Source organism: Miniopterus natalensis, chromosome 20 (genome assembly GCF_054644295.1).
Source record: "Miniopterus natalensis isolate mMinNat1 chromosome 20, mMinNat1.hap1, whole genome shotgun sequence".
Classification (NCBI taxonomy): Eukaryota; Metazoa; Chordata; class Mammalia; order Chiroptera; family Miniopteridae; genus Miniopterus; species Miniopterus natalensis.
Genome location: NC_142100.1, coordinates 21,456,126 through 21,471,685, shown reverse-complemented (window position 1 = coordinate 21,471,685; position 15,560 = coordinate 21,456,126). Strand labels below are relative to the sequence as shown.

Here is a 15,560-nt window from a genome sequence, read left to right as displayed (position 1 = left end):
AGGGTGCCCAACTTCTCAGCAATACGTACTGCTACACACGACTGGCACATTGGTGTGTATGTGTGTGTGTGTGTGTGTGTACATGTGCCTTTTTCTATTCTTAAGGGCAAAAAGGTGCCATTGACCACTTCAACCTGTGCAACACTATAGTCAATCCTGTAGAAGAACTTGGAAGACACGGCTTTACCTGAGAATCTCGAATGGCTCTTCTCGGAGCAACCGGGGCTACGGAGAATGGTTTCTGGAGGGTGGCTTTCCATCTGAATCGTGAACTGGTAAACCTAGAAGGGAAGCTTCCTGCTACAATAACACAGCAAGGCGGTGTGATGAACACTTTTATTTACAAATATAATTAAAAGCTCTGACAGTTATCATGCTCTTCCTTGGAACCTGAAAAATGTTTGTTTTTTAAAGTGCATGCAAAAGAAGTAAAGCCTTTTTTTTTTCATCATTTTTTATTGTAAGAAAATACACAGTTTGAAAGTGTGAATAATGCAATATTTATGACCAAGATATGGGACTTAGGGAGGGGAAGGGAAATAAAGAAAAAGATCAAGATGATCTGACTGAGAGACAGTGTTGAACTCCAAATACTGAATTGGAAAAGGGAGGGAGGGGGGGAGGAAGTAAAAAAATTTGATCAGAGAAACAGTTAAAATACAATATGAAAATAAGTAATACCTCTCCTTAAATTCCTTCTATACACAAAATACACGATTTGCCAAAGCCCAATTTGTGCTACTGGGATTCTGTGAGCTCCTTAAGTGTATTCACATCCTCTGCAACAGCAGAAAATGATTATGATACAATCAGAATATGCTGAGGACAAGTTAAACTCTTGCCAGCAGGTTCTTAAAAATCACAAGGTCTCTTCACCCCACCCACCCGCCCCATCCCCAAAAAAGTAATAATATGTCACCACTGATATGTACATCACAATTAGTTTCTGTAAAATGTATCAAATTTTCAATCTTTAATAAAACTTTGTTTTTTTTTTTAATTCCTGATGAATAAATACCAAAAAAATAAAATAAAATAAAATAATGCAGCAGCTAGTTAAGGTGTAAGGCTGCGGATATTGTGTCTCTCTCCCCCTTGGCATTTATTATTATTATTTTTTTGCTTTACTTTCACAGATTGGTGGTAATGAGTGATTGCTTAGAGCAATATACATCCACATTTTTGTTGTTGGTTTATTGGTTCTGTTAAAACTGTCTCCAAAGTTTTCACTGAAACATTTTGAATCACATCAATACCGTGACGTGTACTATGAGTAGAAGAGACGGCCACGCTTTGGCCAGCACTGAAAGTTGACACGGGGGGAGGAAGGGGCCCCTGATGGAGTAAGAATAGACAGGCACTAGTCCGACACGATGTCAGTAAGAGTAAGAGAGAGAGAGTGAGAGCAACGCCCGTTAAAATGGGGAATGTGGTTTTGCAGGGTCTGAATTTTTTTCTGTTTTATTTTTTTTTTGTAAATGGCAAAAAAATTTAATCTCATCTATAGTCCTCCTTAGGAAAATCTAATGTAACCAAATTCCCAAATCCCATTCTGAGGCTCTCCATGTCAAAAGTTTCAATCTCTCGCTCTTGCCTTTCCAGTAGATACTTGATTCTCTCGCTGCGTTCCTTCTGAAGGGCAGCCAGCTCTTCTTCAATCTGAAATAAACACAATGAGCAGATTCTTAACAGCAAGGATCTCCCAACAGGCACCCACATGCACACATATGCACTTATACGCACACACACATGCCACACAAACCCACAGGAACTAAAGGTGAACTAGACTGGGGCAGGCTGGGAGAGTCCTGTGATAAATGTCTTCTATCCGATCCATTATATTTAAAACTTGCTCACAAGAGTAAAAATGTTTGGGGCCCACCTGGGGCTAGCTCTAGCATTCTAGCAAGCTAAGCAGCTGGGCTGATGTAGGTCAGTGTCCTGTCTCAGCAGGAGGTAACTCAGGAGAAGGTAGAAGACACTCAAGCACAATTAGACTATGCCGCTATCCCATAGAGAGCCAGATGCCCCCTGGGTCATTAGCAATTTAGTTCTAGAACAGGAGCTGGGACAACAGTCTTTTACGTCGGTCTCAGGGAACTACCGGAAGAAAGCCCAAATAACTGGTTAAGCAAATAAATGCTTAACAGCTTGGAGATGCTTTATGAAATCTTTTCTACTCCATATTCCTCAGCAATGTTTAAAGCAATGAATATTTCAGTTCAGATAACATTTATTATGCATGGCAATATCGGCCTCTCTTCATTTCAATTTTTTTAAAGAGCCCTGCTGGTGATTTCTTTTCGTTTAGAAATAGCTAAAAATAAAAGCCAAATCTGCACTTGGCTTCCTCATGCCATTTAGCAGCCATGCTATCAGCTCGTAGTGTCTTTTATAAGTCACATCAACTACCCAGTAACCCATGCATTCCTCTGGCTGGGAAGGTGGAGGGTTTCCTAGCAGAGTAATAAAAAGAGCTTAGGCTCCGGATCAGATTTATGCAAGAAACCTAACTGTGTCGAGTCTTAGTATCCTGCCTGTAGGATGGAGATTATGCCTACCTCTCAGGGGTACTAGGGTTGTAAAAGTAGATAATAAGTGAACAGTGCCTACTTTAATCCCCAGTGCATAGACAGGGCCCAACAAGGGGCAGTTTCCTAGGCTGTGCCCCATCCTCCACCCCGCTGTACAGGACGCGTAGGAACTCTCTCATACCTTCTGCTCAAGATGTGCTCTGCGCAGAGACACCCTCTGCTCTAGCTTCTGGAGCTCACGTTCATGTTGTGCCTCTGTTTGCATCTTGATTTTGCTCTGATAGGCATTGAGCAGCTCCATTTCCTGCTGGAGCTGTAGCCTCAAGGCCTGGCATTCTGCTTCTTGAGCCTCATCTAGCCGTAACTGCGGGCACAGAAGATGTACACTGTAATTCACTCCTAGCTTACAGCACTTGGTGACTACTGGGAGACATTTTGGTGTTTGGATTGTAACAGGTCCCCTCAGAAAAACAGATGCTCTGGGTACATCCAGAGTTAGGAATCAAAAATAGTACACTCTGCCCAAAGGGCTACAGACTTCTAAAAACACATCCCTAAAACATTTTTCTTAAAAAAAAACACCCACACAAAACATTAAGAAAAACCACACTAGCAGGAGTCAGGAATGCTACACACTCCAGTGATTAAATTTGGGGCTTTGGAGGCAGACTCCTGAACCTGAACTCAAGCTCCACCATTCACTTAGGTTGTCACCTTGGCAAGTTACTTAACCTCTCCCAGTCTCATTATTTTTTTTCACCTCAGGAAAATAACAAGTTCTAAACAACAAGTATCTAAGATTGGTGTGAGGATTAAATAAAGAACTCATATGAAATCCTAGGCATCGTTCTTGATGTATACCAAGTGTTCAATAAATAGTAGCTGTTATCATTATTTTGGTTTTGACTAACCATTTCCATATTTAGATACATTTAACCCTAAAAACCATAATACATTTAGATACCATAACACTTGAGGAATATACCACAGTACTGTTATGCTCCAGCAAGTAAGTTCAGTCCCTGTTGCTGGCTATACGTTATCCTGCTGGTGAGCCAATCTAAAACTCAAGTTGCTCAAAATCTCTTCCCCATAGAAGGTAGCCTTCATAATCTTAACGGGCATATTCTGGTTTGAAGCTGTAAAGTCTAGATTATAAACCAGCCTGATAAAGTTTCCCTCACTTCCCTGTAGCACCTGAATTTTGTGTTTGTTATGCACCATGAATGGTATCAATCCTGTGTGGGAAATGGGCCGAGCCAGCCAGCAGAAGAGCCAACCTTTCAATGAGCAGGAGTATGTTTAGGGGCAGTGATCCTCCTGTCCCAGGCTTGGGTCTGTCTAGGTTTAGCAGGTGCTCAGTTAGGCTGGGAGCTCTGTAATTAGAACCCTTGAATTAGATGTTCTACCCTGAGCTTATCTGCATCTCTCCATACACAGACCACTTCGCCGAGACAGCTGTCATTCACCTTATGCTTCCTTCCCTGTCTGTACAATGCTGAGAATACAAAGACATAGAAGACAAGTAACGATATATTTCAATATGTTGATTGGGAAATGACTTTCTGAAATGCTATCGGAATAGTTTTAGAAAGTTATTTGCATAGTGTCTTCTTTAGTACTTTTGGAGACACATAGCAAATGAATACAAAATAAGGTGACCATATTTCCAAGGTGCTTTCCAATACTTCATCTTAGCCAGCTTTCACTGAAACTCACTAAAAAGGACCTCGATCTCATCTTCCCAGTGAGAAATGGAGGCAGAAGAAATACTAGACACAGTGAACAACAGTCCATCTGCAGCAGGAACAGACATACAGGTAAATGCCAAAGGGTTTACTGGCTCCCAGTGAGATTGTTATCAATTTCCTCCTGATATGGGAGGCTCCTTACCAATACAGAGAATGAAAGTCTGTTTGTTTATACTTGTGTGTGTTAACTGCTATAAGCCCTGGCCAGTGGGTGAGAAGCTCATCCTATGGGGAGTTGAGACCATGGAAACACCTCCATTTACTCTTATTTCTGGCATTCTATCATTAATGTCAGCAACCAGGTTATTTTGTATCAGCTCTGACTCTACAAAAATGCCAGTCTAGAAATCAGACGATATTCCAGTATTTGGAATTGATTCTCCAAAAGCTGCACATACAAAATCCACAAATAAGTTTTTACAAATAAAAGTAGAGGTAAATATCATGTCTGTTTTATAAAGTGAATTAAACTGAAGAAGAGGATGTGATAGAGGCAGCATAATGTAGTAGTGGCCAAGCACAGAGGCTTATAGGCTCCCCCGAAAACAGGTTCAAATCCTCGCTCTGTCTCCAGTTAGTCAAGTGACACCCTAAGCCAGGAGTTGGCACACTATAGCCCAAGGGCTATACCTGGTTTGCTGCCTGTTTTTGTAAGTAAAGTTTTATTGGAACACAGCCATGCTCATTTAGCTATGTGCTGTCTATGGTTGCTTTTGTACTATGATAACAGAGTTGAGCAGTTGTGACAGAGACCCTGTGGTCCACAAAGCCTAAAACATTTACTATCTGCCCCTTTCCAGAAAAACTGTGCCAACTCCTGCCCTAAGCAAGTGGCTTTACTTCAATAAACCTTAGTTTCCTCAAAGGTAAATTAGGGTTAAAACAGTAATGACTTCAAAGAGGTTTCACAAAAATGAAATGAGACAATACTTAGAAAATACTTAAAACAGTGTCTGGCACATGGTAAGCAGTCAGTAAAGAACGGCAGTAATCATCATATATACTTTTCTCTGCTTCTTGCTGCAGAGCAGAGGGCATTTCTCTCTGTTTATTCAAGGGCAATGTTGAACCTGTATTCCTGACCCACTGTTGCCCATCTTCCATAGCAAATGTTCCTGGAGCGCGTCTGCCAGGCTGCGGTGCAGATGCTGAGCGCACACAGGTGAACAAGATGAAGATCCTATCTGCCTTTGTGTCCCAGTCCCTCTCTTCCCTTCCTACCTTCAGTCCCTCTCTGCACGCCCCCCTCGCACTCCTCATTCTGCTCCTGCTCCTCTACTTGCTCGCATCAAGGTCACTGACGACCACCTCGAGGGGGTCTTCACCTTGCCTGACATCCCATGCAGCATTTGATATTGTGGATCGCCCCTTTCTTCCTGAAATCTTTCTCTTGTCTTCTGAGATACCACACACCTTCCTGGCTTTTTCCTCCCTCCTCTCCTTTTCCAGCGACTCCCTTCCTTACTGGACCATTAAATATGGGCGTGTCTCAGGGCTTTGTCATGGGCACTCTTCTTCCTCTTATCTTGCTTCCTAAGGAATCTCCTCTATTCCAAAGGCTTCAGTTACCACCTACATGCAAGTAGCTCCCACACCTGTACCTCTGTTTCAGAATTCCCTTCTGAGGTCCTGGCTAGCTTATCCGGTGTGCTAGAGACATCTTCACCTGGATGCTTCCAGGGCCATCAATCTCTAATGACTAATATTAACCATCTTTCCTTTCCCCCTTCCCCAGTCTTCTCCATTTCCCTTTTATTTTTTAACCACCATCTACCATTTTGTTCAAACTAGCGACTGGAAGTCATCCTTAATACCCCACTCTCCACATTCAATCTATCACTGAAGACTTTCATTCCATCTCCTGCATCTCTCTCAAACTTCGTCACTTCTCCATCCCAACTGCCCCGTCTCTAGTCTGGCCCCCTCTCCCTCTTGCCCATGTCCTTATATCCCTCCCTCTCCTTATAAGGGCTCTTGCCATTTCTCAGGCCGTTCTCCACATGTCCCCAGAGAGATTGTTCAAAAATGCAAATCTGACATCAGTTTCCTCCTTGTCAATGGCTTTCCATTGCTTCTAAGATAGAGATCAAAGTTCTTAAGAAAGTTTGTAACCCCCTAAATGGCAGAGCTCCTGCTTACCCTCCAGTCCTATTCTCAGTTAGGCTCCTCCTTCCTTGTTCTCTGTAGTCCAAACATAATGGACTTCTTTGTGTTCTAGAGAAGTGCCACTGTCTTTCCCATCTTTACAAATGAGGTTCCTTTTGCCCGGAATGGGCTCCTTGCCCTTCAGCTTAGATAATCACTGTGTCTGAGAGACCTTTCCTGACTCTCTAGATTAGCCTAGCACAAGGTACCTTCTCCGCCATTACAACGGGTAGACTTTTTCTAAGTCTGTTTCCTCCACTGCTCTACAGATCCTGTGAAGACATGACAGATGACTTGTCTTATCCACCACAGTACCCCAGGATGCCTGGGGTACAGTACAGACATTCAACACATACTTCTTGGATAAATTAATGAACGAATGAATGAATGCACCGGCTCCTATCCTCACTCAGCCTAAGGACATGTTTACTGAGCTTTAAGACTTCAATGAACAGAAGTCCTTTAACTGTCTCTTCTTCTAGCTATAGTTCTATTTCTCCTTTCCTTCACTGATGAAGATCTGGGAAAAGCAATCTCATTTACAGTTTCTATCTCACTTAATAACTTTTTCAATGCACTATAATTCCTTCCATTCCCACCACTCCACTGATTGTGATAATCAATAGACAAATCCACTGCTAGGTCCAAGTGGTCTCTCTGCAACATCTGAAATCAACTGGAAACTTTTGTTCTGGCCTCTGTGGCGTGCTCTCTTCAGTTCCCCTTCCACAATGCTCATTACTCATCTTCTATGGTTTACCTCTACTCAGCCCTCACGCATAGGTGTCCTCGACTCTGTCCTTGGTCCCCTCCCTAATACCATCTCCTGTCCCTAGATCTCAGGTAATCTTAAAGCTACAGCTGCCGCCACATAACAATAATGCCTAATTTTTCTTTAATCCTGACTCTCTCTTGAACTATAGACTTCTATCTCTGTACCTGTCTACTTGGATACCGACAAATTCTGTCACTTTCCTTCTGAAAATAGGCTTCAAGAGCTCTCCATTGCTTCTACAATAATGTCCAAATGCCTGGCTTTTGAGGACCTGACCCCTGAACACCCACCTGCTTCCCTTTATACTCCTGCCATTCCTCAAATATACCATCGTCTTTCAGGGTTTTGAATCTTTGCATATACAATATCCTCTGCCAGTAACGATGTTTCCTCTTTTGTTTGGTGAACTATTGCTCTTTAAGACTCATCTCCTTGTGAAAACTCCAAAGAATTACCAGGCAAGCTCCCATCACCGGCTTACCAAGACCTCTCTATTTTGGGTTCCCACAATCCTCCTCCTTAACTTTGGGCTCACACCAAAGCTCTTTCAGTCCCCAAACACACATTTTCCAACTGTCGGACCTTTGCCTATGTAGGTCCCTTTCCATGGAACCTGTTCGAGTTTCTTCAAGTTTCTTGGCTCTTGCTGGGAAGCTTCCCCTAGACCAGATCAGTTGTTCCTACTAGTCCTCCACAGCCCCGCATACCTCCCACGTCAAAGCACTTATTATGCTTTATTTTTATTGCTTAATTATCTGACCTTCTTGCTTGACTGACTAAAGTGTGAGGACAGGGAGCAACTGTGTCTCTCTAGCTCACCACTGTCTCTGAGCCCAGCAGGGTGCTGAACACAGATGCTTAGTAGAAATTTATTGAATGAATGTGTCTGCGCGTCTTACTCATTCATGCCTGACATTAGTTGGGCCATCTTTGATGAATTAAAATATAATATTATATGTAGTATCTATCACATCTTGCCCTCAAAGTGCCTACGTGTCACAGGTCTGATTAGGCTTGGCATTCCTTGAGTTCCATCTTATAAGACACTCCAGCAAGTATCCACATTGGCTTGGCTTCATTCAGCGTCGTCATTTCCTCAGTTCTCTGGGCAGAAAAACACCAATATCCTAAATATGTGCAAGAATCATCTTGAGAACAAAAGGCTGGATCTTGAGTTTTCTTGATTCCCAAAACTCTTGAAGCCATGGCACCGAACCTAACCACTTACCGCTTGAGAGGCCATCATTTCATTTATACTCTGTTCATACTGCTCTGCCAAAATGGCAAGTTTTCTCGTCTGCTCATCTTTCAAAGTCTTTAAGATTGTTTTGTGCTCATTCTTTGGAGTAACTTCCAACTGGTGATTCTTGAGTGCTTTATACTGTTTGGTCTGTACTTTGCAAGTGTCCTGAAACTGTTTTTTAATTTGCATTTCCATGGCCTGTGTGGAAAAAAGACAAAGAGAAAATAAAACACATCAGTAAATTCAGGAAGTCTCCCATTGTAATGATACAATACAGGTGCTGGGACCATCTGTCTTTGGGTGGCGTGACCCACATTACTGGTCAATAGTAATGAAAATAATACATATGACACAGACTGGAGTTAACTCTACCAATACTTTTGGTTTCATATTAGATAAACAGAAGCCATTTGCCCTACACCTGCCAGGTAACTTTCTCATTTCCTGGTTTTAGAACCATGGGCTCCTGTTGGTCCATACGTTACAATTTTTAAAAGGGCAGGTCATGAAGGGGTCATAATGGGTATAAGGAAAAAGGGAGAGGTCATCTAGTATAAAGGCTTCCAAACCAGCTTGCCCAGCAGCGATTCTTTGGGAGTTTATTCTATACAGATTCTTGTGCTTCACATCTGGAGTCTCATTCAGTAGGTACGGGGCCCAGAAATTTGTAATTTTGAAAAGTTGCCCAGGTGACTCTGACAATCATCCAGGTGTAGAAACCACCGATCCAGTCCCACTCTGTCCTGGACCACAGACAGAAAAATACTTCCATTTCCTCTTACCTTTAAGTTTTTTGGCTGTTGCCGAAGTTCCATGACATGCTTTCTGTGCAGTTCCCTTTCTCGCCTCTTATTGTACTCCAGCTGGTTTTCCAGTTCAGTCTGGTGCTGTAGACGGATCAGATCCATGCGTAGCTTCTGTAACGTGTGCAGCTGCCGGTACTCTAGCTCTCGGGTGGACTCGTCGTGCCTGATCAGCATCGCATGCTCCATCTCCTTCTGGGTCCTCTTTTTATTTAGTTCCTGTGTTCAGGAACAAAAGATAAATGGAGAGAGATGAATGGAGACGGACTGGATGAAATTCACAACTGAGTGAGGGATGACGAGGAATGGCACTACTAACTCTCTTAATTAAACCCACTAGTGTTTGGCAGCATAACCGAATGAGATTAGATTAACAATCTCTGGAAACTTAGGTTCTATATGCAGGTCCATCATTTTTACAAGGTGGGCAACTTCACAGCCATCACAATTACTCTATCTGTAAAACAGGATTAATTCTACCTGAGCCCTTCTTACCTCACAGAGCTGTTGTGACCTTAATTAGATGGTGTGTTATGTAGAGGTCTAAATAAGTGTTTCTTCAGTTATACCAGTGGTTCTCAACCCTGGCTGCCCATTAAAATCAGGAAGCTTTAAAATGTAAGATAACTGAATCCTACTGCCTGAAATTCAGGTAACTGTCTGGGGTAGGACCATGACATCAATATTTTTAAGGGTTCCCCGGGGGATACTAATAGGCAGTCAGAGCTGAGCATCACTGAGGTCAACTGATAATGTCTGCAGTGTTCTTATGGGAAAATACCCTGGTTTTTTGTATGTATCAGAAATAGGCCAATTATATAATAAAATTTCAGAGTTCATGGTATGTTGATAAAAAACAAAGATCTCTCCCCTTTCATCTTGCCCATTATAGTCTGTTTGATCATTTCTAGTTCTAATCATTCTGTTCTTTCCACTTCTACTCATGTCTTTCTCTTTCATTGAAGGGGGGAAAGAAAGGAAACCAGAAACTAAAGGGAGAGGGAGAAGTTAGGTGAAATTTTTTTCATTCACCAGATCAAGAATATTTCCTGAATGGCACTGTATCAAAGATCTGAACCATGTGCTCTGGGTGCATAAAAATGTTTACTAAGCCGTGGCTCTGTCCTCAACTAGCTAATACTCCTCTAGGGAACTGTAATAGGCATGTATGGAAGTATATGCTCAGCTCACAGCTAAATTAGTCAATTTATTTTCTCCACTAGAAATTTGGAATTGGGATTCAGAGACAGTGAATCTTTATGTACAACTAGAATGGAGGGGCATATAAAAACCTACATATGCAGTAGCCATCACTGCTATGAGGGCTGAGTGATTAGAGAAAGCTGGGCTTCAGAGCAAAAATGAAAAAGAGAGAAGAAAGAAGTACAGGATATATTGATGCCCAAGGTCCTGACTGGTTCTAAGCACCCCTATAGGTCCAGCTGTATTATTGCTATTGGGTTTTATGAAACATTCCTTATTTCTGTAGCAGATTCCCTGCTTTTGGCTTAAGCTAGCTCAAATAAATTTTAGTAACATGCAAACAAAGAACCGTAATTAATACAGGAAACAAGCCTTATGTATAAATTTTAAAAACAGAGGTCAAGGTTGGAAGTGATAAGTGCTATAAAACAGGTAAAGATTTGATGCTGTAAGATTTCTGAAAAAGGTGATATTACTACTAGTTAAAAGGGCCAATGGAAGGGGAATGCTTTTGAGCTGGGCTTTCAATGAGAATATGGTGGCCCTCTTCTTCAATGGGATCCACTATGGAAGAAAATGCAAGTCATTTATTTCACAGAATTAGCAATAACATTTGTATATTGGTGTGGATGAGAATATCTTGCATACTTGGGCCTTCTATCCATTTGAAGAGAAGTCCTTTAAATAGCCCAGCACCTATTACTGGAGCAAAGTCGTTAATCATTCATATATGTATCGAACAAATTACTTGTTAAGCATGCCCTGTGTGTGTCAGGCACTGTTGTGGGCACTAGGGAAAGAACAGTGGACAAGCACACCCCCTCGTGGGGTTTATTTTCTAGTGGGGAAATACCAGAGGTGCAATTTACATTTGTTTTAAGGAATAAACAATAATATCCCAGAGCATCTCCCGCCATCGCTTTCTGCATTTCTTTCCCTTGTTTTATTTTTCTTTACCTGGGCCATCAAGTGTCTTTTAAAAATCACTAACTGGCCCCTAGGTGGCACTAAAGGACAGTGAGCCCTTCCCAGAGACTAGAGCTATTACAGTCCAATGACCAAGGAAAAGCCAAGGAAACCCTTGAAGTGGGTAAATGTCTTGTTCCTAGGTCCCTATGTAATGTCGAACCTTTGAGTACCAGGCCCTTGCTACTGGGCATTTACACATTCCACATTTTCCTAAACTGAGAAGTCCTAGCTGCATCTGAGCTTCCCAGAGCTGTGAATCTCATAGGGAAAAAAATAAAAGATCAAAGCAAACAATACTTTCAGAAGAAACCAAATCCTTCATTTTATGTTTAATGGAAAGCTACAGGATGTTGTCCATCAGAACTACCTGGGTTACAGTGATTGGTCTTTCTTATAAACCACTCAGCTAATTCTGACATATACTAAAGTTTGAGAATCAATGGAAAACTATTCAGAGTGTGAGTCAGTTTCAGCTCTTCCATTGACTCATGTATGGCTTAGGGCAAGTCTCTTAATCTACGCTTTAGTTTCCACAGGTGTAAAAGGAGGGGAACTTTCCCACCTTGAAATACCATTCTTGTGAAGATGAAATGAAAGACCATAAGAAAACGTTTCGGAGTACATAAACATGTCATTATTATTTTTCTGTATTCAGAAGTGAATGTGTTAGAACTAGTTTTTATAAACTATTAGAAAAGTGAAAGAAACATGACACTAGAATGGCTTTTCTGTTATAAGAGTAGGTTGTTCCCTTTACCTTTAATTCATATATCTGATTTGCTGAGATGTAAGTTAGTAAGCTCCTTATAATATTTTAAACCATGGGGAAAAACATTACTCTGCTTATTAGGAGCCCAGTGCTGTGCCCACATAATGATATGGAATGAGCTTTCAAATTTTAAAAGTGACTTCCCATATTTTAATCCTAATTGCAACCCTATGTGGTGATAAGATTGTAAGGATTTATCCCTTTTATATATGGTGGTAAGGAATTTGGGAATTGAGAGACTAATGACGTGAGATTACACAACTTCTATAAAGCAGAACTGAGGCTAAAACTCAGGTTTTTAGACTTTTCACATTTTCCATTAAAAGACATCCCAGTGAAGGCTTATATTTTTCTGTTTCATGCTTTTTTAGTCTTTGATACAATATTTGGAAGATTTCCTCTGCCCTAGACATTCTGCAATGGTTACTTCATCTGTACAAATGACATAATTTATAGTAGAGCCACACCTTGTGCACCTTTAACTTATACAAATTCAACAAAGTGTGCTGGAAAAAAAATACAAAAACACATGTCATGGTACAGGCAATTCTGCCCACCAGTGTACTCAATGTATATATGCTCTGGAAGGAGTGAAATGGGAGACATCACATATTTCTTCTCGCCAAGTTGAATATGAGCTTAGTATCGAAACATAGGTATTTTCATATACCGTGGCCCCTAAGCACATCACCAAACTTTATGCGAATCTACCTCCTGTGTAAAATGTGGATCCAGGGTGTGTCCCCTAATAAACCCTTCCCAACTGTGGGCCAATCATTCTATTTGACTTAAGTTTCAGTGGAAGTGCTATTGACTTCTATAAGAGCAGTTGATTTCACTCAAGTCAAATTTTTTGTCCTCATGCCCACTGAGGTTGAGCAAAAACTAGAATCCAAACTTTTAAATGGGGATGCTGTTAGTGTAAGACATTTGATGCTTTCTTAGTTTCAGAACTGCTTAGGACAGAGTAGGCATCTGTGTGCAGTGATGATAGTGGAAGAGGCTCAACTTAGTCTATATTGATCTTTTAAAAATGTTTTTATTTATTAAATTGATTGCTAATATGTACTCAGTTTTGGCAAAGATATAGAAAAACAGATACTCCTTGTGGGTGGGAGTGTAAACCCTTTTAGAGGACAGTTTGGCAACATCTATTAAAAATCTAGATGACTATACTCTGATCTAGAAATTTCACTTGTGAGAATACAGCCTACAAAATGCCTGCACATGTGTAGAAAGACCTCTGTACAAAGATGTTCTCTGTAGCATTGTTACTAATACCGTAAAACTTCAGTATTACTAACTGAAGTACCTCATTAAATAAAAAATCTTACAGTCATCCAAAAAAAATACTATAAATGGTTAAAAAGAACGAGGCAGAGGTGTATGTCCTAAATAGTAAGTGGGGGGAAAAGCTACAAAACAGTATAGAGGACATCTGGGTTTCTCTGGTTCAGCATCCCTTGACCCTTCTTTTGTTAACAGTCTCCCCTTTTCCCAAGAAACTACTCCACCCTTTCTGGAATCAGGGATTAAGGGAGTAAGCACATTACCCCATTAAGTTCTATCTCTCCTAGCAATCTGAGTCATAAGCAGCAATGAAACAAAACTTAAACATGGTTAGAGGAGATACATTCAAAAGGTGGTGCCTTGAGCCATGTCCACCGGCGCTTGCTCTCTGGGCAGCGGGCATTATTTTCCCAGCTCGATTCTTCATCTTCCCCAGTGTGATTCTTCAGCTCTGCTGTCTATCCCATCAGCCTTCCAATAAATCCCTTCTTGTGCTAAGTCAGCGAGTTTGTTTCTATTGCTTATAAATCAAATAAGCCACCGATACTAATGTAACCTTATTACATTAAAGCTCCGTATACTATATAAACTGTATGTATGTATACATATATATGTACAGAAAACATTCGCCAAAAAATATGGAAATATATTTGCCAAACTAATGATGACTTTCTCTGGGTAGAGATTGGATGGGAATATCAAGAACTTTCACTACTTGACTTTGTATTTTTCTATATTTGTCTTTTTTCAATGTTCTTTGATTATTTTTGTAAACATAAAGGAAAACTGAACATTTTCATGATGAAGGCTCTAGATTAAGACTAAACAAAAGAAAATATAGACTCTTAAGAAAGATACCCTCAGAGCGAATTCTTCACTCAGTTGGTTAGAACCTGATATTAATGAAGTCATGAATATAGTTTCTATCATTTGGGGGGAATAACTGTCTTCTATAGCTTTATGGGCATTAACTGTCCCCTTAGCCTCAGACTTTCTCTAAATATGTGCTATTAGAAGAACAATAATAATTGCCAGATGAAAAGAATCCCACACATGTTATTTCCAACTAGCTATTGGACTTTTTTCATTTGGACCTCTTAGCATGTCTAATACTGAATTGTCAGTTTCTTACCAACATCTCTCTAAGCTTCTGTTTCCACCCAAATCTGCATTTCCCCAAGTCTTAAACCCTAGAAATAATTTTGATTCTACCATCATCTTTCCTCTCATATCCTATTGTATGCCAAGTCCTGCTTATTTTATACTTGAGAATATGTTTCAAACCCACCTCTCTTTTGATAGCTACTCCCGCCATCTTTGTCTATACCCTATTTTCTGCCACCTGATCTCTTTGCTTTTTGTTTCTGCCCTCTAATCCAGTGTTTCTCAACCTCCCCCCCTACAACTGCCCGCATCAGAGCCCTTTTAGACTTCCCCCTCCCCTGACCATCTTCACCCCTGAAATGTTAATACCATACATATACTGTGCATCTGTTTATGTACTGTGGCCCTTCAGAGGGCTTCAAACTGTTGTAATAGCTAAGACTTCTCTCCCCTACAAGAACCATTTTCATTCCCCTGAGACTTCATGCTCTAATCAATCTGTTTGTGGCCACCAAACTGGGCTGATCTCTCTAAAGTAAAATTTTAGCCACATCATTGCCTGGCTCAAAAATGTTCAGCAGTCTCTCTCTTTTCCAGTAAGATGAGATGACACAGATAAAGAGCCTGAGCCTGGCTCATTACTGTATGGGTCAATAAATTGGAGTTTGTACCACCCCTTCTTCCTTCCCATTTGACTACTACTGCTCTCTAAAAAGTTGAGCAATTTCCCCTTCCCCTTAAATGTACTAAAGTGCTTGTTTCCCCCATGCAGGCGAGCACCAGTTTTTATCAAACTTGATGTTTTTACCAATGTGCTAGCTCATTTGTGAGGTTTCTCTTTGATTATTCCAGGTTACAATGATTTCCTAATGAACATGTATTTGGAAAAGGTCGATTTCTTGTTCTGTAAATGGGCTTTCTCTTATCAGCGGTAAATTCATTCCCTGTTTTTTTATACACCTACTTTGTGCCAG

The 15,560-nt window shown here is 40.9% G+C and overlaps 1 protein-coding gene across 1 annotated transcript in view; it reads right to left on the bottom strand.

Moving 5' to 3' along the window:
- Positions 1–322: 322 nt before the first annotated feature.
- Positions 323–15,560, bottom strand: part of TAOK3 (TAO kinase 3) — a 63,977-nt gene continuing 48,739 nt past the window's right edge. Inside the window, exons 17-21 of the mRNA XM_016201613.2 lie at positions 9,231–9,470; positions 8,434–8,646; positions 2,716–2,898; positions 1,595–1,659; positions 323–593 (exon numbers count right to left, since the gene is read on the bottom strand). Of these exons, the coding sequence (XP_016057099.2) occupies positions 449–593; positions 1,595–1,659; positions 2,716–2,898; positions 8,434–8,646; positions 9,231–9,470 (846 nt within the window). The 3' untranslated portion in view covers positions 323–448. The remainder of the gene's footprint in view (positions 594–1,594; positions 1,660–2,715; positions 2,899–8,433; positions 8,647–9,230; positions 9,471–15,560) is intronic.